The sequence below is a fragment of the Quercus lobata genome, chromosome 11 (assembly GCF_001633185.2).
Source record: "Quercus lobata isolate SW786 chromosome 11, ValleyOak3.0 Primary Assembly, whole genome shotgun sequence".
In the NCBI taxonomy this organism is placed as follows: domain Eukaryota; kingdom Viridiplantae; phylum Streptophyta; class Magnoliopsida; order Fagales; family Fagaceae; genus Quercus; species Quercus lobata.
The window spans coordinates 31,541,606-31,567,201 of record NC_044914.1 but is presented as its reverse complement, the minus strand read 5'-3'; the positions used below and the strand labels follow the sequence as shown (position 1 = coordinate 31,567,201).

Here is a 25,596-nt window from a genome sequence, read left to right as displayed (position 1 = left end):
ATGTAGCATAAGTTATTCACTAATTATCCCTTATTTTTATTTAGATGTAAGATATCATACATTTAAAAATTAAATAAACTTACATTCCATTAAAAATGAGAGAGATTTTTTATTTTAGTAATCAGAATTATTTATTAGTACATATACGAAAATAACAATACTAGTGTTTTAAATCGGGTTTATAATATATTACAGAATTATAGTACAATTACAAGAGATATTTAGAATTCAATTGGAGGGATTCTTTTATTTTGTTGTGGGAAACATATAAATTTTTTTTTTCATGACCATATATTTACTTTTTTTTTTTTTTTGGTCCGCGATCATGAATTTATTGAATTTGAAGGTTGAACTTGGGACTTTTTGCTTTTTGGGTACCCGTGGGTATGTAATAGTCCTTCCAAAGAAGAGAAAAACAAAGAAATAAACATGATTATATTAAGTTATTAACAATAACAATATAACATTAACATAACGTCCTTCCAAAGATTCACAAAACCCCAAACGCAAACCCAAAAAAAAAAAGAAAAGAAAAAGAAAAAACCTCTCACCTGCACTGCGGCCACTCTCAAATCTCACCCTCAGTCCTCACCCACTCACACCTACTCTCTCTTTCTCTCTCTCAAAACCCAGAAAAATATCACACACACTCTCTTCTTCTTCTTCTTCTTCTTCTGAGAATGCTGAAGAATCTTCCACAAACCCATTTCTCCATTCTTGTTTCTTCAAAAATTTATTGATCTCCTTTTGCATTATGAAACCCACTTGGGTTTTGTGTTGAAACTTCAAAACTTTGAAACAGAAACAGAAACAGAAAACCCTTGTTGGGTTCAGAGGCAATGTGAGAGAGAGAGAGAGAGAGAGAGGAAAACTTTTTTCTGTTCACAAAACCCATCTATAATGGTGGCTGCTATTTCTGAAGCAGCAGCTACTTCCACAAACCCCAAAGAAAGAGAAACCCATCATCATCATCTTCAAAGGCCTCCTCTTCTTCCTTCTGAGAAAGACAATGGCTTTGCAAACCCAAATCCTCGAAGACCCAGAGGCCGACAAGTCTCTTCAAGGTACATGTCTCCTTCTCCTTCTACTACTTCCACTTCAACTACAACTACAACTTCTTCTTCCTCTTCTTCTTCTACTACTTCTACTTCTAGAAGATTCCAATCTCCTTTACTTTCTCGCTCCTCAAATTCCACACATGTATCTACTCCTTTACCTTCTTCCACGGCTCCGAAGCGGTCCCAATCGGCGGACCGGCGGAGACCCATTACGCCTCGGCCCATGACGGCGATCCCCGACGCAAGACACGGCAATGTGGCCGAAGTATCGGCGGCTACGAAGCTTTTGGTCACTTCTACTCGGAGTTTATCGGTGTCGTTTCAAGGTGAGGCCTTTTCGCTTCCGATTAGCAAGACAAAGGCGCAGACTCCGGCAACTCCGAGCTTGAGCAATGGGAGGAAGGGCACGCCGGAGCGGCGGAGGGGGACCCCGGTTAGAGGAGGAGATCAGGCGGAGAATTCTAAGCCACTTGAGCAGCATAGGTGGCCTGGTAGGACCCGGCAAGCGAATTCAGGGGCTGCGGCTAATTTGAGCTCTAAGAATCCGTCTTTGTTTAGGAGTTTGGATTGTGGGAATGGTGTTAGTGTTGTTGATAAGAGGATAGGTGGAATGGGATCTGGGATGGTTGTTAAGGCATTGCATAATTCATTGATGGTTGATGAGGGTAGAAGGGCTTCTTTTGATGGTAGATTGAGCTTGGATTTGGGCAATGCTGAGTTATTGAAAGTTTCTCAGCAAAACCCAGATGCCAATTCTGTACATGAGTCTTCTGTGCCTTCTGATCTCACTGCATCTGATACTGATAGTGTGTCCTCTGGTAGTACTTCAGGAGTGCAAGATGTTGGGGGGGTTGTTGCCAAGGGAAAACCTCGAGGGATTGTTGTGTCGGCGAGGTTTTGGCAGGAGACTAATAGCAGGTTGCGGCGCCTGCAGGAACCAGGATCGCCATTACCAACAAGTCCTGGGTCAAGAATGAGTGTGCCAGGAAAGTTTGGTCAGTCGAAAAAGTTTGTTAGTGATAGCCCAATGTCTTCTCCTCGAACAATGGCTTCACCTATTAGGGGAGGATCGAGGCCTGCATCGCCAAATAAACTTTGGACATCTTCAGCTTCGTCTCCTTCGAGGGGGATTGCTAGTCCTTCTCGGGTCAGGAATTCTGTTACTGGCTCGTTAAGTTGTAATTCAAGTAGTACACCTTCGATTCTCAGTTTCTCTGTTGATATTCGGAGAGGGAAGATGGGGGAAGAACGGATTGTTGATGCACACTTGTTGAGGCTTCTGTATAACCGGTACTTGCAATGGCGGTTTGTAAATGCAAGGGCAGATGCAACCTTCAAGGTGCAGAGACTGAATTCTGAGGTATGGTTATCAGGCTATTTCAATATAGTAATATACTGATTGTGGTATCTTCTTTTATTCTTCTAATTCAATTAATGTTTGTATAGACTTGGTTTCCATTAGTCAGAGATGATTTGGACTTGTCTTTTAGTGTCATCTTGAGCACTTCTACATGACAGTAGCAAGTTTAAAGCAACAATTACAATGCTTTAAATGTTAAAATGAAATCATAGTAGCACCTCAATACTTCCCTGTTGGATTCCTTTTCTTAGAGAGCACTGAATTTTTTTGTTCAATTTAATATTTAACTAGTCGGTAATTCATGCAAGGCATAGTAAAGTATAACAAAATATAATTTTTTTTTCTCTTTTATTTTTGTCTAAATATGAAATTTGATAATTATTGTAATTACTAATAGGAATTTATAATGATTGCATATTTGTGTTGGTATATAGAACTATCTATTCTATTCTACCATATAAAGAAAATATGACACGGCTATTTATCAAAAAAAGAAAAAAGAAAATGTGGCTTGCAAAGATTCTAAATTATATATAGTAATAGAATTTAAAATCAATTAAAAAATATGTGTTAGAATAGTAATGTATAAAATTGTGAGGATTCAAAAGCTTATGTGGAAAAATATTATTAGCTCAACCAAAAGTCAATTGTATTCGGTTATATATATATATATATATATATTTGGCATTAGATAATTCGTTTATGACCTTCAACATCAAAGATGGGTTTGAGAATTTAGCAAGTTTTCAGATTCTATACATTGAATGTAACTGTATGGTGAGATGCATATTGTTTGATAGAAATGGCATATTGCAAGTGGTGATAACACAAAAGGATATAACTGTTCATTTGAGAATTGTAGACTGAATATTAGGGGGAAAGGATCTTAAGCAATTTGCAATGGTGCTTTTAGGATGTTCAAGTATTAAAGTGACACGCAGACCTAAGCAGTCACTACTCACTAGAGATAGAGCCAGGCTAGACGATGATGAAGGATGCTGCATTCTCAATTGGAAGGACTTTATGATTTCTATTGATGTCTTTATTTAAGCCTCTATATGGCGTACTTAATTGCACCTCAATTTCTTGAGCTTCCAGTAGTAAAAAAGAAATTTTTTAATATTATGGGTTGGTGAATTTTTAAATGGTTTATCACTCTGTAAGATTGGGTACTGTGAACCCCATTGCATGGCTATTCTAAGTGGTCTTTATGATTTAAGGAAAGCTGGATGGAATTAGTGTGCCGTCAGTCAAGAAACTGTTCAGGATTGTGCGGCCAACTGGAGCAAGTATTTGACCGTAATTGCAGACAATCATTATATACTTTCACATGGCTTTGTAGGCATGTGGAAAATGAATGAGACTCTTTTAATCCTGCACCCCTTTCTTGTCATTACTATGAATCGAAAGAGAGCTTTCATCCTTGTCTTTACACTAGTAAATACACATTGTGGATTAAGCAGACTTGTTATAAAGAGGTGGAGAGTAAGGTTAAGGAGGATTGTTCTTAGTTCCAGTTATTCTATGTTCAATTGGGTAGTTGATGTAGCCATGGAAACTTAATTTGTTACTGCTTTGCAAATTTTTCTATTCAAGATTTATTTTGCTAGAATGGCAGTTGATTCAAGAGCTTAGATATTCTAAACTTAGATTGGTGCTGGGAAAGGAGAAGATTCTTGTGGCCTACCATAATTACTTCAGTTTAAGTGGCTAATTGCAAAATGGGTTGTGTTAAATTCCTTTCAAGTTTGTCAGTGTTTCTAATACCAACCTTATCTACATCTACTTATCAAAACGTAAAAAATGAGTAGGTTTATTAAATGATTTTTGTTCATATTTTATGCAGTAACCCAAAGTGTGCCTTTTTTCAGACATCTAATTATCCTTTCCTTTCTTGCCTCATAATGTTGCACAAGATTTATATAAGCTCAGGATTTGGTTATTGTTATTAGATTTCCTGTTTAGCTGCAAACAAACCTGATCATAATTGCCCAATTCCTTATAAGATTACTCATCAGATTGTTTGAGATCTATAATCTAGTACACCCATTTAAGGAATCTTGATTTTCTGTTTGTTGTGATAATTTCAACTAATGCATCGATACTTTCTGTTTGGTTTTTCTTTTTCTTTGTGGTCAGTGTGTTTTAACTATGCTAGGTCATTGTTTTTAATTTCAGAACTTGCTGTCACATCCTAGTAAAAAAAAAAAATTTGTGGTTGCATCTCTGGCCGCATTTGATGTAGATAAATCAGTTAGCTGCTAAACTTTTCAAAATGATCATGGCAATATTTAGTCCACTGGTCTTATCTGAATGTTTTTCTTTGCAACAGAAAAATCTATGGAATGCATGGGTAACAATTTCAGAACTACGGCATTCTGTCACACTTAAAAGAATCAAGTTACTATTGCTGAGGCAAAAGTTGAAGCTAACTTCCATCCTCAGGGGACAAGTAAGATTCAGAGTTTTACATCATTTAAATCAGTTCCATGTTTGTTATCCACTTGGCTCTTAAATTCCCAGTGACTTTGAATGTGGTATATAATTGGAAATATGATCTGCTTGTCCAGTTATATAAACTTTAGGAAAGGTAATCAATCATTCACATTATAATGTAGAAACCCAGTGACAAGTTAGATTCAGGGATTTACTTTATTTAAATCAGTTTGATATTTATTAAGCACTTGGCTTGTAAATACCCATTGACTTTGAATTTGGTACATGGAAATCCACTTGTCCAGTTATATAAACTGTAGCCTGTGGGAAAGCTGGAAAGCTATTCAATCATACACATCTATTTAATGTTGAAAATTTTGGGGAACTATTTTTTGCTCAGCCTTGAGCAGTGTCAAATTTTGTGGAGGCTTTCTTGCAAGTGAAAGAAAGTATTGGTTTCTTTCTTCTATTTAGCACATATGAATTACAGTTACATTCTTTTTTTTTCTTTTTTGATAAGTAATAAGAATAGTATTAACCATGAAAAAAGAGCGAATAAAGCAAATACAAGGTGTTCATTATGGTGAACACAAGAAAAAGTAACAAAAAACAACAAAGATAGAAAAAGCAGCTTAGGGGATAATACTAAGGGAAGAAGGAAACTCAATGACGGAAGAACAAGTCGAAGAACCCTAGCTCCTAGACCAATCAAACAGAGCACTATGGCATATGGCTTGTAACTGAACATTCGATTTCTCTTTAGCCTCAAAAGAGTGCTGATTTCTTTTCATCCAAACAACTCACATCAAACAACCAGGAACCACATTCCAAATGTCTGAAGAAAATTTCCCCAACCAAAAACTCCAACAAGACACCAAACTCTTCACAGAACCTGGCATGACCCATTGGATCCCAAATACCTGTAAGATTCGTACCCACAACGAGTGAGCTACAGGACAGTATAGGAGAAGATGATCCACAGTTTCCTCATTACAGCAGCACATACAACATCGATTCACCAAAGGGAGACCTCGGAGCATCAGATTATCCAAGGTAAGTATCCGACCATGTGCTGCTGTCCACATGAAAAAAGCCACCCTTTTAGGAATCTTAAAAAATCATGAAGTGAAACCCATAAATATTAATTCAGTAACACGAACCTAAAACTGTCTGCTGCCATTGAAACATAACTAAAATATAGAACTTGTTAGAAATGGCCACCCTAGATTACTAGTTAGTGTTCAGATTTTGGACAATAAAGGGACAGCTACAGGACAGAATAGCAACAGAAACATTGAAATTCTAGACCTCCAGTCCCATTCTGTAATTCAAATCCCACTGCTAGCAGCAAATTGGAAGTTTTACCAACATGAGTTTCCCGTCATTAAGAAGTAGTCAAGCAACAATTTGGTGGCGGCTTTTTACCAGGCTGCTACAATTCTTTATTCAGGCCTTTTGACATGAAACAACAGAGATCACGTTCAAAGAATCTTCCACCCCAAGTTCTTTGTAGTCCCTTTTGAATCGTTTAGATGTTCAAGCTTTACTCAGTGCCAATATGAGAACAGTACAGTATGTTTTCTGTTGTTGGGTGGTGGTGGGGAACTAGAAAAACAATGGTGGCAAAGGAGATAAAGGAAAGAATAAAACTGCATTTGTTCAAAATTCAAATCCTAGAGATTTCAACCGTAATAACTGTGATACCTGCAAGGAAAGTATTCAAGGACAGAGGGAGCAACTTGGGGCGAAGATTTTGTCAACAATAAATGGAATTGAGAGTAATGGTATAAAAACTGAGTTGACCTTGGATCTTTTTATGCGTATGGAGCGTGGGAAAGATGGGAGATGGGCTATAGTGTGGTCTGAGGTTAATGAAGTGGGCCTAAAAGTGGTGCAACCTCTAAAGGCCACTGTTCATAATGTTATTACTTCTAACCCACTTAATACAGCCAAGCCCAAATCTGTTTGGAGGCCATGCCAAAGCCATACTTTGGTAAACCCAGCCCACAGTCGGTGTTTAAAATCTGGGTTAGCTACCACAGTGATCTCACACATTACGACCAAGCCTTCAAACTCAGGTTCGAAATCGCAAGATGCGATGGTTTTCTCATCAGTAGTATCGGTCAGCTCAGGAGCCAACAAGCCAGTTTCGGCGGAGACCCACCCCGATGGTGCACATTCGGTGCATTCCGATTCAAGATATGCCACTATCACAAAACTTGTACCTTTGTCTCTTGTCTCACCATCTGTATCGGCAAGCCCAGGTATTGACAAGTCAATTTCATATGGTTCTTTCTTGGTGCCTTCCGATACCAGTTCTGACAGCGAATTTGCAGTTCTTCAAGGTAAGTTACAGCAGATTCTGTCCTCGCATGCTATTGAACCCAGTAAGACTTGGGGTACATCAAAAAAATGGGTTCTCGAACTCAGAGATGGGAGACAAGTGGTGGTACCAATTGAGATCAAAAGCCAATTGATAGATAGTGCTTTGGTTTCTGATGTTGACATGGAACAAAAGGAACTTATTAATCCAGGGAATAGGCTTCGGATTATACAAAGTAATTCTAAATGGGATACAGTGCTTGTGGAGGATGTTGATTCCAATTGTTCTTTAGAAGACGTTGGTGATTTGGTTGATGTATGTCAGCACTATGAGGATTCTTTAGAGCCATTGAGCGTAACCCCTTTGGCTATGTCAAGTTCAATGGAGGCTCCAGTTATAAGGGATCATTCGGACAGGGTTGAAGATGTTTCACCACAAATGTCTCAATGGTTTCAAAGTAAATCCAGGGGTTTGATGATTTTTTGGAGACTTCATTTGAAGGGTTGGAAGAAGTGGCAACAAGTTTTCTCTTGGCTGTTGAAGCGAAGATGAAACAAAGGAAGTTTGAGTTGTCTGCTCAAAAAAAGAAAATAAAGGGAGGCAGGAGGGGTTTACGGGAACTACAGAGCTTAACTATGGAGCTTATTTAGTTCTGTTAATTATGACACTTCTTTAGTTGGGCCTTGCAGTGTTAGTAGGGAGAGGGCTTTGATTGTGTCTAAATGAATTTGAAGATTTTATCTTGGAATGTGAGAGGCCTGGCTTTGATTGTGTCTAAATGAATTTGAAGATTTTATCTTGGAATGTGAGAGGCCTGCATGAAAGGGATAAAAGGCTTCAAATTAAGAACCTTATTAAAATGTGGCAAGCTGGCATCATATGTATACAAGAGACAAAGATGGAATTGATTACTAGGGGATTTGTTAGAAGTTTATGGGGTTGCCACTATGTGGATTTGGTGTACTTGGGTTCTTTGGGCGCCTCAGGAGGGATTTTGGTTATGCATAGTAGGGTAGTGGAGAAGCTTAAAGAAGCTGTGGGGCACTACTCAGTTTCTTGCAGATTCAAGAATGTGGGTGATAATTTTTAATGGGCATTCACTGGTGTTTATGGTCCTAATGTGGATAGGGAGCGTAGATTGTTGTGGGAGGAATTTTCGGGTCTTCATAGTTGGTGGAACGTGCCTTGGTGTGTATCAGGGGATTTCAATGTTGTTCGTTTCCCAACGGAGAGATTGGGGACTGTTAATTTTACTCAAGCAATGCATGACTTCTCAGATTTCATTTTTGTGCATGGTTTGTTGGATATCCCTATGACAGGTGGTAGGTATACATGGTCCAATTCCATCTTTGGATCCAGGATAGATCGTTTCCTTTTTTCTCCTGATTGGGAAGATCATTATCCGAATATGTCACAGAGGAGGTTGGCTAGAGTCTTATTTGATCACTTTCCAATTATCTTGGAGGGTGGTGCAATTCAAAAGGGACGAAGACCTTTTCATTTTGAGAATATGTGGCTCTAGGTGGAAGATTTTGTGGTGAAGGTGAAAGATTGGTGGGATTCTTATCAATTCCAAGGTACACTTAGCTACAGAATGGCCATGAAATTAAAAGCCCTGAAGGTAGACTTGAAGAAGTGGAACGAATTGGAGTTCAGGAATGGCTGTAAAAAAATACAACTGTGGAGTGATTTGAATGCTTTGGATGCAAAAGAGGAAGTGGTAGTTCTATCAGAAGAGGAGAAGTTAGAGAAGGCAAGGCTTCAAACAGAATTTAAAAAAAATCAGCCTTTTGGAAGAGATTAGTTTGAGGCAAAAATCAAGAATGCTCTACTTGAAGGAGGGGGATAGCAACACAAAGTTCTTTCATCAAATGGCTAACTCGCATAGAAGAAACAATGCAATTACTAATCTCAAGGTTGATGGGGTCCTGACTTTTGATCATCAAAAAAGTATAGAGGATTGCATTATTTAGTTTTATAAAAATTTATTTACGAAACATAAAGTCTATCGCCCACATCTAGATGTGCTTCCTAAAATCTCTGATTACAAGGCTGGCTGGTTGGTGAGGCCTTTTGATGATGTAGAAGTTTTTGGGATAATTAAAAACTTCGAGGGGGATAAAGCTCTGGGCCCAGATGGTTTCCCTGTGGCTTTTTTCCAAGCTTGCTGGGATGTAATCAAATCAGATCTCATGGGGATTTTTCAAGTTCTTTTTGAGAGAGGCCAGTTCGAGAAAAGTTTAAATGCAACCTTTTTCTCCTTGATTCCCAAAAAGTCAGATGCTGTAGAGGTGAAAGATTTTTAGCCTATTAGTCTGATAGGGTGGGTTTACAAATTTTTTGTTAAAGTATTGGCTAATAGGTTGAAAGAGGTGATTGGGGATGTTATTTCAGAGTCTCAAAATGCTTTCATTAAGAATAGGTAGATTCTAGACTCATGTCTCATTGCAAATGAATGTTTGGACAGTAGGCTGAGATCAAGAATTTCGTGGGTGCTATGCAAGTTGGATGTGGAGAAGGCTTATGATCACGTGAATTGGAGTTTCCTAATTTATATGCTTGAGCGGCTTGGGTTCCCAGAAAAATGGAGAAAATGGAATTTTTATTGTATATCCATGGTCAAATTCTTAGTTCTGATTAATGGAGCTCCATCTAATTTCTTTGAGAATTATAGAGGCTTACGACAAGGTGATCCTTTGTTTCCATTATTATTTGTTGTTGTTATGGAGGCAGTTAGCAAAATGATGGATAAGGCGGTGACGGAAGGTCGATTTTTTGGATTTAGTGTGGGTACCTCCATAGGTGATCACTTACAGGTAACTCATCTTCTCTTTGTAGATGATACGTTGGTTATGTGCGATGCTGATATTGACTAGATGTTGTTTTTGCACCTGATTTTGTCATGGTTTGAGATTTTATTGGGATTGAAAATTAATTTGGATAAGTCTGAACTAGTTCCTCTGGGTGTGGTTCCAAATTTTGAGATGCTAGTAGATGCGTTGGGTTGTAAGCAGGGCTCACTTGCTATGAAATATTTAGGCCTTCCGTTGGGTACAAAATGGAAAGATAGAGGGAGATTGGTGCTCTAATTCTATTCCAGGCTCCTATGGGGTGAGTTTATGGAAAACTATTAGTAGTGGTTGGTCTACTTTTTCTCGCTACATTCAGTTTCAGATTGGAGATGGGACTAGAGTGAAATTTTGGCATGATGTCTGGTGTGGGGATAATCCTTTGAGTATGTGTTTTCCATATTTATTCAAAATTAGTAATGATAAAGAGGCTTATGTGGCTGATCTCGTGCAGTTTCCTAATGGGGTTCTTTTTTAAGACTTAGAATTCTTGCGAGAAATTAATGATAGGGAGTCTTTGTCTATTTTTTGGAATGTTACATATGGAGTCTCATTGAGAGGTATTGGTGAGGATAAGATGTGTTAGACACCTGTTAAGAGCAAGGGCTTTGAGATAAGCAGTTACTATTACGCTTTGTTGGGTGTATGTACTCAATCCTTCCCTTGGAGAAGTATTTGGAAGCAAAAGGTTCATTCTAGAGTTGCATTTTTTTTGTTTTGGAGAATCGGTAGACCATCTTTTACTATGATGTCCTATTGTTTACGAGTTGTGGTCCATGGTGTTCACCTTGTTTGGTATCCATTGGGCGATGCCAAAGACTGTAGTTGAGCTCCTTGCTTGTTGGCAAGGAAATTTTGGTCATCATCGTAATGGTGTTATTTGGATGGCTGTCCCTCATTATTTGATGTGGTGCATTTGGCGGGAGAGAAACAACTGGTGTTTTGAAGATTCTAAAGGGACTATAGTTGATTTAAAACTTTTCTTCGTTAAAACTCTATTGGACTGGATGTCTATCATAGGAAGTCATTCTATTTTTTGGGTCTATGATTTGATGGATGCTTGAATTTCCTTTACTTATCAAAAAAAAAAAGAAAAAAGAAAAAAGTTTTTTGTTGTTGGGTTCCCAAGGCAGACAACCTTTCGAGTAATAAGGCTTTGGACTTGCCTGTTGAACTCTTCCCATTCTTCCATGAAAATTCGGGGAAATTACATTTTACCACCCTAAACTATATCTCAAATTACACTTTGAACCCTAAACGTTCAGAATGCACGCTTAGCATCCTAAACTATAACCCATTTTACACTTTGCACTCTACCGTCACTTCTTCCGTTGTCTTGGACAGCACCATGTGAAAAAAAACCCAATTTCCCCTCTTTTCAATCCCTTAAAAACAAAGTAGAAATTATACTTTACCACCCTAAACTATATCTCAAATTACACTTTGAACCCTAAACGTTCAGAATGCACGCTTAGCATCCTAAACTATAACCCATTTTACACTTTGCACTCTACCGTCACTTCTTCCGTTGTCTTGGACAGCACCATGTGAAAAAAAACCCAATTTCCCCTCTTTTCAATCCCTTAAAAACAAAGTAGAAATTATACTTTACCATTCTAAACTATACTCTCAATTACACTTTACATCCTAGATTTTTGTTTTCCATCCAAAATAACGCCAGAATTGACGACAAGGTGCAAAGTGTAACACGGATTATAGTTTAGGGTGCTAAGAGCATCCACAGCAGTGGATCTATATTTTTAGCTTTTTAGCTACACAAAAAGTCACTTTATCTATTTTACCTCCACACATGCTGCAGCAGTGGATTTATTTTAGCTTTCAACCCAATAAAATAATGTAAACATCCTAATAAAATAATATAACCATTACAATAAAATAATATATCCCACTACCAAAAAAAACCTCTACAGCACCATCCACAACCACCTCTACCATCAGCCACACCCACAACCACCACCACCACCACCACCGGCCACAACCACCATTCTACTTTGGCAACCACAACACAACATAGGAAAAAAAAAAAAAAAACAAAAACAAAACCACAACCACATTCACAAATTCCACAAATACCATTTCTATTCTCAATTCATTGAATCAATCACTTCTAAACAACGATTCCAGGCATCGAGCTCCTGGCTTGAGCTGTGGGACCCAAATTCTTGATCTTAACCGTGGCGGAGGAGCTCAGATTCTCCGTCTTGATCTTTGTGTTTCGAGCTGAGCCGAACCGGAGCCTCCACCCGCGTTGGCGGCGTCGAGGCGAGCTGTGGTGAAGGTGTGAATGGAGGAGTCGTCTTCATCGGAGTTTCAGTGTTTGCGGCTTCAGGGGCTTCCTTGTCGGAATCGTCGTCAGAATCAATGTGGGCAATGGGGCTTGGGGTGGGTCGGCGAGCTGGGTCTGCAGAACAGATCGGCGATGAGGGAGTTGGCCGGCGAGCTGAGGGACAAGGGAGATGAGGGAGCTGGCCGGCGAGATAGAGAGAAAAAAAAATGGAGGAAGAAAGAAGAAAGAAGAGAAGCCGGAGAGAGAGAGAGAATAGGAAATGTATATTTAATTGGAGAGGAGAGAGAATTGTAATAAAAAAGTTTTTTTTTTTTTTTTTTTACCTGTGAGCTACAGTGCACATCTATCTTTAGATGTGCACTGTAGCTGAGGTGCTAAATCTTTTAGATTTATCTCCTCTGCTGCATGGTGTTTTTTGTGATAAAGAGCTAAAAAAATACCATTATACCTATATAGCACCACTGTTACGAATGCTCTAACTATGTATTCTGAAAGTTTAGGGTGCAAAGTTTAATTTAGAGTATAGATTAGGGTGGCAAAGTGTAATTACCCTTGAAAATTCTTCCTAAGTGTGCATTCCTTTTGTCGCTTCTCCTATGATTTTAAGCTTGGGGTAAAGAATTTATTAACCCTAATACTCATTTATTATTTAAAAGTTGTGCGGAAAGTGTAATCGGACCAAAGACCCTTATATCTCATACAATCTTTACTCATAACATGTGATATACATGGAAGATTAATTTGTTACTACTTGCAAATTCGTCTATTCAGGAGTTATTTTTTGGGCCCACAGGTGAAGTCCAATTGAAGTAAAAGTCATGTAGTTTTAATTGTTTGGTGATATGTATCTAGGACTAAAAAAGTTTTTAATTATTCAAGTGATGCCTGTCTTGGTCACTTTAAGGAAAAAAAAGGGGTTTTGGGGGTGTTTTTTTGGGGGGGGGGGGTGTTTGGTGGGAAACCCTTAGAGGAATCCAGATGACTGAACTTAAAGTTGTAATTAATCTTTTGGACTGAATTCCACTCATGTCATTAAATGAGCTGGTGAGAGGTCTTGAGGCCCTAGGAATATGGCTATCTCAGAATAAAGAGTGTGATAAGCTAAGTATGACCTTGTTTATTGATTTATCTATTTTAAGGTTTTTATGTGTTCATTTGAGAATTGACTTTATTTCTATAACAGTGGTCCCCAGGGATCCCAGACATGGGATCCTTGGGAGAGCCACCAACTCCAACTACCAAGCTTTCTCCCCCCCCACTAGAGTTTGTTCGTTTAGTTTTTCTGATTATAAGGTTTTCACATGCTGCTCTGTGGGCTGGTTGTGTAGTACAGTAGTAGTGGTAGTTTTCTGATTTTCCCCCCTCCTTTTAAAGGAGAGCTGATCCTGGTATGTCATTCTTATCCTGCAATGAACTCTTGGTTTTTATTTTGTATTTTATCCAAAAAATAAACCTTACAAATGGTCTGAATTAATATGTTGGAATTTTGGATGCTGACTTTCTTTGACTTAATAATTTTATGTTTGTTATCATTAATTTAAGGAAGCACTTCACTAGATGATTTCCCTGTCAGACAAAAGTATTTTTGCTTTGATCACTGCTATTTGCTTTATAATATTTTTTTTTCTTTAAATCATAAAGAAGTTTGTTTTACTTGTTGAATGTAGTTGAATTATTTGGAAGATTGGGCCCTTTTAGATAGAGATCACTCTAATTCTTTGCAAGGAGCAACTGAAGCATTGAAGGCCAGTACGCTCCGTCTTCCAGTTGTTGGAAAAGCAGTAGTATGTACCTTCTCCTTTCGTCTTGATTTTTGTAGATAAATATCAGCTTATCAAAGGCTCAGATATTGGTGCTGTTGAGGTTGCTAATGAGCTTAACTTTAATTTTACAGGCTGATATTCAAAATTTGAAGGACGCTGTGGGTTCAGCAGTTGATGTGATGCAGGTGATGGGATCCTCAATATACTCTCTTGTTTCAAAGGTAATCTCTTTCTTTTTATTTTGAATTTGTTTCTCCATTTCTTAGGCACTATGCAGTAGTTCATCTGTTAATGACATTATACTTGCAGAAATAAATTCTTACTAAAATAAGAAAATACATATAACTTGTGTTCTAGCTTTTATAATTTTATGGGTAACGCACTCCACCTTTGTTGGTGCTTGGTGTTCCAATTTTTTTTACATTTTTGGTTTCAAGCCAAAAGAAGAGAAGGTTTTAGGTCGGTTGTAGCAAACATAAAACTTAGTCATAATGTATTGAGTATGAATCTATGAGTGCAAAAGTGCATGGTGGAGTCACCTCATCTGCATGAGCACCTAGAAACTAGCTTGCTAGTCATCATTTATATCATGGTTTTAAAACCTGATCGGACTGGCCAGTCAGATCAAGTTAACTGGGAACCAGTCACTATTCCGGTTTTTGAGACACAAAATTCGTAAAACTCAGCTTTTTGTTAGGAACCGCTCAAACTGCTGTAAAATTGGCCAGTTTGCTAAATTGGGCACAAGTTTTCTGGTCAGATCTGGTTTTCTTCCATGGAAAATTTTGCTTAAAAATGCTGCCAACGGTCAAAGTATGTCAATCTTGTTCACTGTGGGAAGCATCACGTTGTTTGTTGAAAGTCCAAAGTGCTAGAAGCCCAAGCCATTGATCCCATTCGTCAGATTTTTTATTCATTTTTATTCGCGATTTTGGTTGGAGAGAGAGAGAAAGAGAGAGAGAGAGGTTTTTTATTTTTAATATAAATAAATAAGCCTTGGTACCTATCCAAAAAAAGAAGTAAGCCTTGGTTATGAGTTATTACAATGACTGTGTATGAAACTTTTTGTTTTGTTTGTTTGTTTTTTTTTAATTGAATGTGTCTAAAGTAACATTTTTCTTTTATTGCATAAGTAGATTGGACTTTTTAGGATATTGTAATATTTGAAATGATAAGGAAATATGTACCTAATTATTGTAATAAATTGTGAAAATCATCATCTTAACTCTAGTTAAGATAAACTTGAACCTATTTAGATATTTTTTTAGTCAAGATTGCTAATATTTTACACATTTATTTTATTTATTTCTATAGTAATTACTAATTAGTTGTTAGAATAATTAGTATGTCATCATGGTTTGATCTACGGTCAAACCTTGCTCTGATTTTAAAATCTTGAACCTGTCCAGTTTCGGATCTTTTAATGGATTGTTTTTAAAACCATGATTTATACACCAATTGTTTTGAATTCAGGTGAAACTAGGGTTGTGAAAAACCCATGCAAACCCATCCCACATGCCCAACCTAATCTAAGTTCTAACCCAAGCCTTTCTATTGATTTCGTTGACCATTTTGGTCAACACCAGATTCATCATGGCAAACCCATTCCTTTTCAATTGGATATTGGATGGAGGGAGGTTTGGCCAATAAATCTAACTGGCCAATTTCTCTCTCTCTCCTCCTAGGGCAACCCTTGTTTATATGTGAGATGATCTTGATTGTGGCTGTGGGAGGCCAATCCAACATCAGCAAGGCTGAGTATCTGTCGGGCAGCCAAGACCCTTTCTCTTGTTGTTTGGCTGCTTGCTGATGTTGTCAACTCGCTAAGTTAACGATACCTACCGGATCTGACTGATAATGACTGTTTGATTGATAACCTGATTGTCATCAGTCGGCATTGGGTGCTGATGTTTGAATCTGAGGTGATCGGGTTGGGTGGTGAGTTCTACATAAACCAACCGCACCTGACCATGAACACCCCCATGTGAAACCATGATGCTTTGGAGATTTATTTTCCATTTCTAGCCATTTCAAATTTTATATAGTTCCATTCCTACCCTTAACCATTTATGTTTATTTTCTCTGCTTTATAAGCAATACACTCATCTAGTGCCCGTGTGCTTGGCATGTGTGGTTCACTAAAGATATGTATTATACTTAAGGAATTTGAAGAATTCTAGCTGAATCTACGATATTGCTGTGGCTCATTGGCACTGCCCCCTGGTAAGTCTAGGTTGAAATTCCCCCCCACTTATTGTAAGCAAACAAAACTTTAATGACTAAAATCAATGAAAAAGTTTGTGAGTTGAAGCATTTAAATTAGACTTATCAGAATTGACATCACTACTTCCTCAGCTGAGATGTAGTGTGTGTTTGGCTCCAGCTTAAAAAGCTAGCTTATTTTACTATTTAGCTTATTTTTGCTACTATTCATGGGTCTCATTGCATTTTTTTTATACTATTTATGGGTCCCACTGTACTATTTCAACTAATTTTTACATTTAATTACAGTACTTTCAACAAAAAGTTTTTAGTTTCAGTAAAATAAGCGAATCCTAAACAGACCCTAGTGAGGGTGATTATTTGGCTTTAGCCTCTAGGCTCTGAATCATATATTTCTAATTAATCTCACCTAAAGATGGGTGTGTTTCATTGTCTTATCTATCAATGGGTTGGATCCCCTGTGCCTCAAAATACCAAACACAAAATTCTCTAGCACTGGCGTGTCTTTTACATTTTAAGTTTTTAACCCCTCATTAGCCTGAGTTGTCCCAAGATGTTTGGTCCCAGTTTCTATGTCATTTTTAAAGTTTGGTGAATAGAGGTCGGATCTTGGTGTGATAGCAAGCGCCTTCACCAAAAACGATAGGTTGTGGATTCGAGTTTGGGAACCAGCGTCTTGAAAAAAGTTAGGGGTATGACTACCTACCAACCTCTCTTGGACCTTGCAAAAGGAGTTTTGTGCAATGGTTACGAACTTTTTAAAAGTTTGGTGAATGAGGTTGGTACTTGTTTAGATGTGCAAAGACAGTAGTTTGAGTCAGTTGGAATTGTTCCTCAAACCTGAACTTAAATCACTGACTGCAAAATGGTGCTTGTGTGTCATTTACTTTCATTAACTTTCAAGGACTTTGTCTTTAGATCTTTGCTACAGTTTTTCACCATAATATTGGAAAATAAGCTTCTCAAATCTATTGAGCCTTGGGTAAATACTGCAAAAAGTGGACTGTGCAGAAATGTTCTTTCAAATAGATTGACGAAAAGTCATTTGCATATACTTCACCTTATATTGGCAAATCTAATAATGTTTCTAAAACCATTTTCCATTTACAGGTGGAGGAAACGAACTCCTTGGTGACTGAACTTGTGAAGGTGACTGCAAAAGAACGGATTTTGCTTGAGCAATGCAAAGATTTTTTGTCAACTTTGGGGGCCATGCAGGTAAATTTGGCTCTTAGTTTTCCCCATTCTACTTTCATTTTATAATTTTATGAGCATTATCATCATAAATCTTCTAACAGGTCAAGGACTGTAGCTTGAGAACACATATATTACAACTTAACCGAGTACCAACAACTACCAGCAGCCTGACTACACGTGTGTAGAACTGATCTTATTTGACGATTCACTCTTAATGCTAACTTTACACGCAACCTTTCCCTTATCCACCGGGTGGAGGCAGCACTGGAGGTAATAAGAATGGATTGATTAGCTAGTTTTGGCTTCTCATTTTGCATTTTTGGAACCTTATTTTGGTCTTCTGTGCCATCTATCTTGTGTATCTTTGTATGTGAAGATTACAGAAAATCGCTCTTCTTCTTACTAATTAGCTGTACACAATTATTCATCCACCCTTCAAGTCAAAAGGAAATAGATATGTATATATGTAATGTTCTTATCGCTGTTAAATAGTTCATCTTTATATTCTTCATTTTGTCATGTGAATGTGCTCTTCTGTTTGATCATCTGTGATCGTTTCAATGACGCTGCCATTATTTTCATGTTAAAATCGATACAGTTATTCAAGGAGATTGCTAGTGCCAAAGCTTTATAATGCATAACAAAAATGTCAAGGATTAAGATTTGAAATTGGCTTTAAGTAATGCAAAAGTTCCAAATAATTGAATTAAAAACAATAACTCGGCCTTGAGTAGTTAAGTATCCATAAAATTTTCTCAAAGGGTGTTTTTTGGCATGGATGCAAAAAGTTGTGTTAATATGTCACGGTAAAAGTCAGCCGATGGACGTTTTTTCTTCTTCTTTAGATGAATGTTGTGGGTGATTTTTCTATTAGCAGTTAATCGACAGTTGAAGAGTTGCAGTTAAAATGTATGTATGTTGTCTATTTATGACCCCAAGTTTCAGAAATCCATTATCAATGAAAGCTGTAGCTTCATTATATTTTTATTTTTTGGAGACTTATGCTGTAGCGTTATTTTTTGTTTTCTTGCTAAGAGTTGTATCATCATTTGTTGTTTAATCCTACGTTTGTAAAATCGTATCTTAAACTGCACGTACTCGTTTGATAATTATCTCAGTACAGAAATTTTACACCCATACATAGCAAAGCAAGTGGTCTAAGCTCAAGCTTCTCTATCATTGTTATCATCATTAATGTTCTCTTTCTGATAATGAGAGCATCCTCAAACGGTAATACTGACACCGCACAAACAGATGATTCCCAATCAAATCCTTGGTGGCAGGCCACAAAGAGAGTCGATCTTGCAATTAAACTATTAGACTTTCGGCATCAGTCTTGTGATTTTAGAATCAGCTATATAGGCAATTTTGTTAACAACAAATTTTATAATTGCTAAAGTGATTGATTGTGAGTGGTGGATACAATTTACATCTATGGACCTATCACATTTTCTTGACTATTTACACTCACTTCAATAATTGAGAAACTTGTTGCGGAAAAGGGTTGTCTTTTAGTATTATTGTTTTGGAATCCATTGTTTTATCCATTAGATAGTGGACTATACAAAAGAGTAATACTCTCCCTCTAAATAATCTCCAGTATGAACAAGATCTGATCCCAAATTTCTATAAGATACCAAAATCTCTACTAGTACAGATGTGAACTAAAGTAGCCAGGGGCCATGTCCCTCAAAATCCCACAAAGCTCTTTCATTCTGCATAAACTAGCGTTTATATAGATAAAAAATGTAGGCACCAATCTAGGCTACAAGAAAATTATGTGTTATGGAGATATCAAATAGATTCTGATCTGAATATTAATACAAAGATTTTTTTTGTTTTTGTTTTTGTTTTTTTTTAAAAGAAAGAACTTTAGAGCAGAGGGTTGGTGAAGCCATACAGATTTGATGAGTTTGACTATTTTGGTCAGCGACAGCTCACGTTAGAATTCCGGCGCATGCGGAGGTGTGGATCAAAGGAGCCCACCACTAACCTGCGCTGTTAGGGGGACATTGAATCGTCCTCTCTATCCTTTTTTGAGACTCACACTTTCATTTTCTCAAACACACTACTTGTCGGTTGTGTTGTTTTTTTATTTTTTATTTTTATACTGCATAGGACATCCATGTTTATTGGTTCCAACCTTTGTTTCAATTTTTATTTGGTACTAATGTTCCATGCATGATATAAACAAGACATTTCTTATTTCGATTAAGGGTATGTGGTTAGATCTTATACTTAAACCATGAATACTACAAATTTTACTATGGGTTTTGGTATGTCTGTTACCGTTAGCTTTTATAATGCAGTAGATTGATTTTTTTATAAGGAATTGAGCAACTTTTAATTTAAACGGCATTTGTTTATTCTCAATGTACTTTTATAGGGAATTGAGCAATTTTTAGTTTAAAGAATTTGATTATTAGGTTTTGTTTATTCTCAATGTAAGTGTGACCCTTTTGAAGCCTGCTAATTAATGAGTACACAAGAATAGCCAGTTAACAAAAGCTTTTTACTATAAAAGACTTATAAATCAATGTGTACGGATTACAAAAGAGTAATTCACAATTTTATCTATTTTGTTGTTGATGTGATATTGACATTGATCACATTCATTGTTACATCGATTTATAAACTTTTTGTAATAAAATTTATAGTAAGTTTTTAAAACATTTTTCTGGGATACTAAACAAAAGAGTTTGATCCCTCGTTTAAAACTGTCTTCTTAATTTAGCACAAATTGTATTAGTATGAATTTTTATCATCACAGTGATTAAGTTTGACTTTGGATAGAAATTCAAAAACATGCAAGATAGGACATATAATGATGAAGGATTGCTTGATGTGTACTAGACTCGATAACACGCCTCGATGAGTAATTAGTCGTTATTGAATGAACTTGAAAGTTCAAACCCGGCCATGCCAATCTCTTAACATCATAGGATCTTTGTCTCCTGAATACTATCTAGGCCTTTATTTTTTTCCCCTGTTAGAGAATATAATCTAGCCATGCACCTATTATGATAGCACTCAATAACAGTGGATTTGACCCTGTACTTAAAACGCTACCAGTATTAGAGTTTGTTTGGATACCGTTTATTGCTAAAAACTGAAAACACTGTAACAAAATAATTTTTAAATGTGTGAATAGTACCGTGAGACCCAGTTTTGTAATTATTTTTGCTGAATTCCGTATTTGTAGGTCCCATAAACAGTGCATAGGATCCACATAAAAAACTTAAACGCGTTGCTAAATGCAAGTGCTAACCTATCCAAACTTACGCTTAAATCAATTTATGAGAAAAGCCTAACATAGAGGTAATGATATAGAGATTGACCGAAAAGCTTCGGCAGCATGGTTGCATACTTGCATGTGTTCTTATTTGCTTAACTGATAAATTCTATTATCGTCAAAATATGAGAGGGATTCCCGTTTACACCGAGAGTCAACTAGTGTTTTAATCTGATGATTAAAGGTAATAATCATCATGTAGCGGATATTATAGATTGAAATTTTACTGTAACCAAAAAAAAATCGAGATCTGGGTGCTTGGGGTCCATTATCAACTATGGCGATGCGGCGTTTTAGACTTTGCAATATGCAAAAAGCATAACATGCACGGATGATGGACCCCAGTCTCCAATTGAAAGCAAAGAATGGGAGCCCATTGGTTATGGATACATGCAGACTAGATTTATTTTATGATGACATGCCACACAGAACGCATTAAATCTATGTTTGTTTGCAATTCAGTCGAATTTTTGTTCTATCATTTTCATAATAGGGCTATATTGTTTTTCCTTATGTTTCTTCTTTACCCTTTTTATTTTTTAATTTTTTAATTTTATTTATTTATTTAGTGCAGATATGTATTAGCTTTTAGTTTTTCTTTTAAATGGGGTGAATGCCTCTTCAAAGTACTCAGAAGCCAGTGACCTTCCAAATTTCCATCCTGTGTCTGCTTTTAATTCATTATGGTTTCACTACAACACAAATTAGAAACTTTTCCATCAAATAAAAATTACTACTACTATATTAACTAGCTTCTTTTTAATTAACAATTATTTATTTAGCATATTTATTAGTTATTGCTGATTCTATATATTTCTTGAAATTTTTTATGTATCTGTCACCGATGCGTGGGGGGAAGGAGTTGGCTCTGAGTCACCTTTCCCGATTCTCTCATGCATTAACTCCTGTCAAGCCAGGTTGGATGTGTGGAACTAGACAGAATTTGGGCACTTAGGGAAGCAGATTTCTCAATTGCAGAAGAACCTTGAGTGGTTAGAGTTGCAACCAACCTCGCTGGATATTATCAAAGATATAGAAGAGAGAGAAGGGTGGAACTTAATTGCTGGTTGGACAAGGAAGACACCATGTGGAAGCAGCGTTCTCGTCTTAATTGGTTCAAAGAGGGAGACCGTAATACCAGATTCTTCCATGCCAAGGCATCCTCACGGTTTCAAAAGAATTTGATTGAAGGTATATACAATGATGAAGGGTTGTGGCAAGAGGATTAGAAGATTGTTGTGAAGATATTTGTTGACTATTACTCTCAGCTATTTATCTCATGTAGACCTTCGAAGTTTACTGAAATTGTGGATGCAGTCCACCCTAAGGTCACGGAGGGCGTGAATTCAACATTAATAAGGGAGTGATCCCACCAAATTTCAATGATTCTCAGATTGTTTTAGTACCTAAAACCAAAAACCCCAAAAGGGTGACTGAGTATAGACCAATCAACTTGTGTAATGTGGTTTACAAATTGGCTTCCAAAACTCTTGTAAATAGGCTAAAAAGAGTACTCCCATCCATCATCGGTGATATTCAAAGTGCATTTGTGAATAGTAAACTAATAACTGATAATGTGTTGGTTGCATTCGAAACCATGCACCATATAAGCCAAAGGAAGGTAGGAGCTATAGGAGAAATGGCGTTGAAGCTTGATATGAGTAAGGCATATGACAAGGTGGAGAGGGCCTGCCTGGAGAATATTATGGACAGATTGGGGTTTCATCCTAGGTGGAGAAGGCTAATGATGCAATGCATCACTTCTGTCACATACTCTATCAGGATCAATGGCAAGCAAAGTGGCCAAATTATCCCCTCTAGGGGACTACGACAAGATGACCCACTATCCCCTTATCTCTTCTTACTTTGTGTTGAAGGCCTTTCAGCTTTAATTAAGAAAGCTGGCTCCAATGGTACTATGGAAGGGGTTTTTGTCTACAGGGGAGGTCCCAGTTTGTCTCACTTATTTTTTTATAGATGACAGTATTATCTTTCGAAAAGCCACCATTGAGGAATGTGAGGCTTTACAGAAGGTTCTGTTGGTATACAAGCAAGCTTCAGGGCAGCAGCTAAATAGAGCAAAAACCTCCTTGTTTTTCAGCAGTAACACTACCAAGGATGAGATCAAGTCCAGATTTGGGGCACAAATGATCAGGCAGCATGAAAAGTACTTGGGTCTACCATTTTTGGTGGGGAGGAACAAGAAGAATACTTTCAAGGAGGTAAAAGACAAGTTGGCCAAGAAACTACCTAGTTGGAAGGAGAAGTTACTGTCTAAGGCAGGAAAGGAATCTTAATTAAAGCAGTGGCTCAGGCAATCCCAACATATACCATGAGCTACTTCAAAGTTCTTGACTCTTTGTGTGATGAAATGACAAGCTTAATCATGAATTTTTGGTGGGGTTAATGTAAGGATGAATGTAAAATGGCTTGGATTAGCTGGGATAAACTATACACTCCTAAAGCTAAGGGTGGTATGGGGTTTAAACAACTCAAGCAGTTTAACCTAGCACTATTGGCCAACCAGGGATGGAGATTACAAAGGGGCGGAGATTCATTGATGTATAGGGTTGTGGTGGGCCTTTTTATGTACTGGGCTGGATTGTTCTTATCGCACTATGGCTCAATGATTCTGGGGTAGGAGAGTCAGGACTGGCTTAATTGAAATTCACCTTAGGCCAGCTTGCGCGCAAGTTAGAACCCTTGGTAGGAATCTTGATGGAGTCACGAACCTATGGTAGGAAATACCGTCACAAAATGCGTTATAGCAGGAGAAACATAATACGGAAAGATAACTAAAATGTTTTAACTAAAGCACTTGCTACTGACAAATATGATGCTTAAACAATTTCACAAAAGGAAAATATGATAATGTAAGTATGGCAATAGTAAATTAATAACAAAAAAGTGTTAGTCCTTGAACAATCATAACACAAGAAGGAAGAGAATTAGTCTACTAAGCTTGGCTCCTTGGCAGATTCAAGTCCAAGAATGGAACCAATCTCCAATGTAGGCAACCTTACAGGGGAATCCTGCTATAGAAATTGCTCACTTTGAAGAATGGGCCTAGGTGGCTCAACCTCAAATTCTTAACTTGTTAGAGAGTGGGCTATTGAGAGGGAGAGAAATGGGTAGCCTACTAGTGCATGCTCTTTCACTCCTATCACTCCTATTTCCTTACTCACTCTCAGTTTCCTTTGTTTGTCTCCTTTGTTTTCTTAGTTTTCACTATTTCTCTGTTTTCGGTGTTTTCTCCTATTCCTTCTTGTTCTTGTTTACTATGCACGGCTAAGGCCTTTTTATACTGTTTGCTGTTATAAGATTTACAAATTTTACCCCTTAACTACTTTTGGCCTATTGTGGGTGTCTTTCCTGAATTGCCTACTGGTCTGCTAGTTGCCTAGCCATTAGGGCTGTCCACGGGTCGGGTCGAATCAAGTTTAGGTTTGACCTGCACTCGACCCGATTGAATTGGGTGAATGGAAAATGGACCCGCGGTTGACCGAACGTTCGGATCAAGCCCGACAGCATGGGTCATCGGTTGAGAGGATCGAAGTTGGTAGGGTGATTTCAGGTCTTAAGCACAACAACATAGATTTCAAAACCAAACCAAAAACAAAATCAAAACCCAAAACAATCTTTTCAAAAAAAAAAAAAAAAAAAACCCAAAACACAGATGTAGGAACCAAGTATAAGACTTCTGGGCCTTAAATCACTTGGGCTCACAATTTATTTGTAATGGGCTTGAGGATTTCCTACTATGGGTCGTTCTCGGCAGAGAGACTCAAAGCAACACTCAGTTGATACTCATTCCCTTGGCTGTTTTCTCTCAATTTTTCTGAACCCCTTCTTCTCCCAACTTTCTTCTATTTATAGCCAAGGTTAGTGGGGAGATTATGATTACAGCCATCGTTAGTGCTACTGAAGGTCCAATATTATCTGGTTAAAGTGGATGTTTAGGTGAGAGGGCGGTGCAGCATTTATGATCTTGGAACTTGGTTCCATCTTGACCGATTATGTTCGGCAACTCAGTTTCCCGTGCATATCATGATTTTCCCGGACACGGCTCATACGCTTGACCGGGCAAGCTTAACCGGTCACCTCTTGGAACTCAATACCCAAAACTTGTTTTTACACTAAGGCAGTTTCAAGGAGGGCATAAGGTAACTGGACCTTTCTGCTGGGCCTGCGCCCAAAGCCGGTATGGGCTTGGGCCCGGGGCCTATATGGGCCTGGGCCCAAGGCCAGTATGGGCTTTGGGATCTCGGTGCCGTACAACAGAAATCAAAATCCAAACCAAAAACCCCAGATTTATGTGACTAAAATGAAATCAAAACCCAAAACAATCTTTTCACAAAAAAAAAAAAAAAATCCCAGAACAAAGAAATCAAAATCCAAACAAAAAACCTATATCTATAAGACTAAAATGAAAAAAAAAAAAAAAAGAAAAAAAAAAAGAGAGAGAGAAGATTAAACCAGCATCAGCACCACCACTCCATCCCCCACCACCAACACATCAATCACAAGATCAATATTAGGATATATGTGTTTTACTTGTTAAGAACATATATCACTACTTTATGTAATTGGCTTATCCTTTGACAAAATGCACTTTACTTGTATTTGAGTAGATTTAGGATGTATTTAAATACTTCAAGAAACCATGTTTCAAGATCAAATGTTGAAGCCTTCAAGTTTGTCCAAGAAAACAAGTTGATAGTGCAAATTCAATAAAGCTCGACAACTGGCTCGACAACTGCATCTATCGAGCTTAAGAAAGCTGTTCA

General features: G+C 37.5%; 1 protein-coding gene across 1 annotated transcript; it reads left to right on the top strand.

Moving 5' to 3' along the window:
• Nucleotides 1–533: 533 nt before the first annotated feature.
• On the top strand, nucleotides 534–17,993 carry LOC115968165 (QWRF motif-containing protein 2). The gene is made up of 6 exons (XM_031087471.1): nucleotides 534–2,418; nucleotides 4,751–4,870; nucleotides 14,002–14,118; nucleotides 14,229–14,318; nucleotides 17,431–17,538; nucleotides 17,619–17,993. The coding sequence occupies exons 1-6, from the start codon at nucleotides 901–903 to the stop codon at nucleotides 17,700–17,702; spliced, it is 2,037 nt and encodes a 678-aa protein (XP_030943331.1). The 5' UTR covers nucleotides 534–900; the 3' UTR covers nucleotides 17,703–17,993.
• The last annotated feature ends 7,603 nt before the right edge of the window (nucleotides 17,994–25,596 follow it).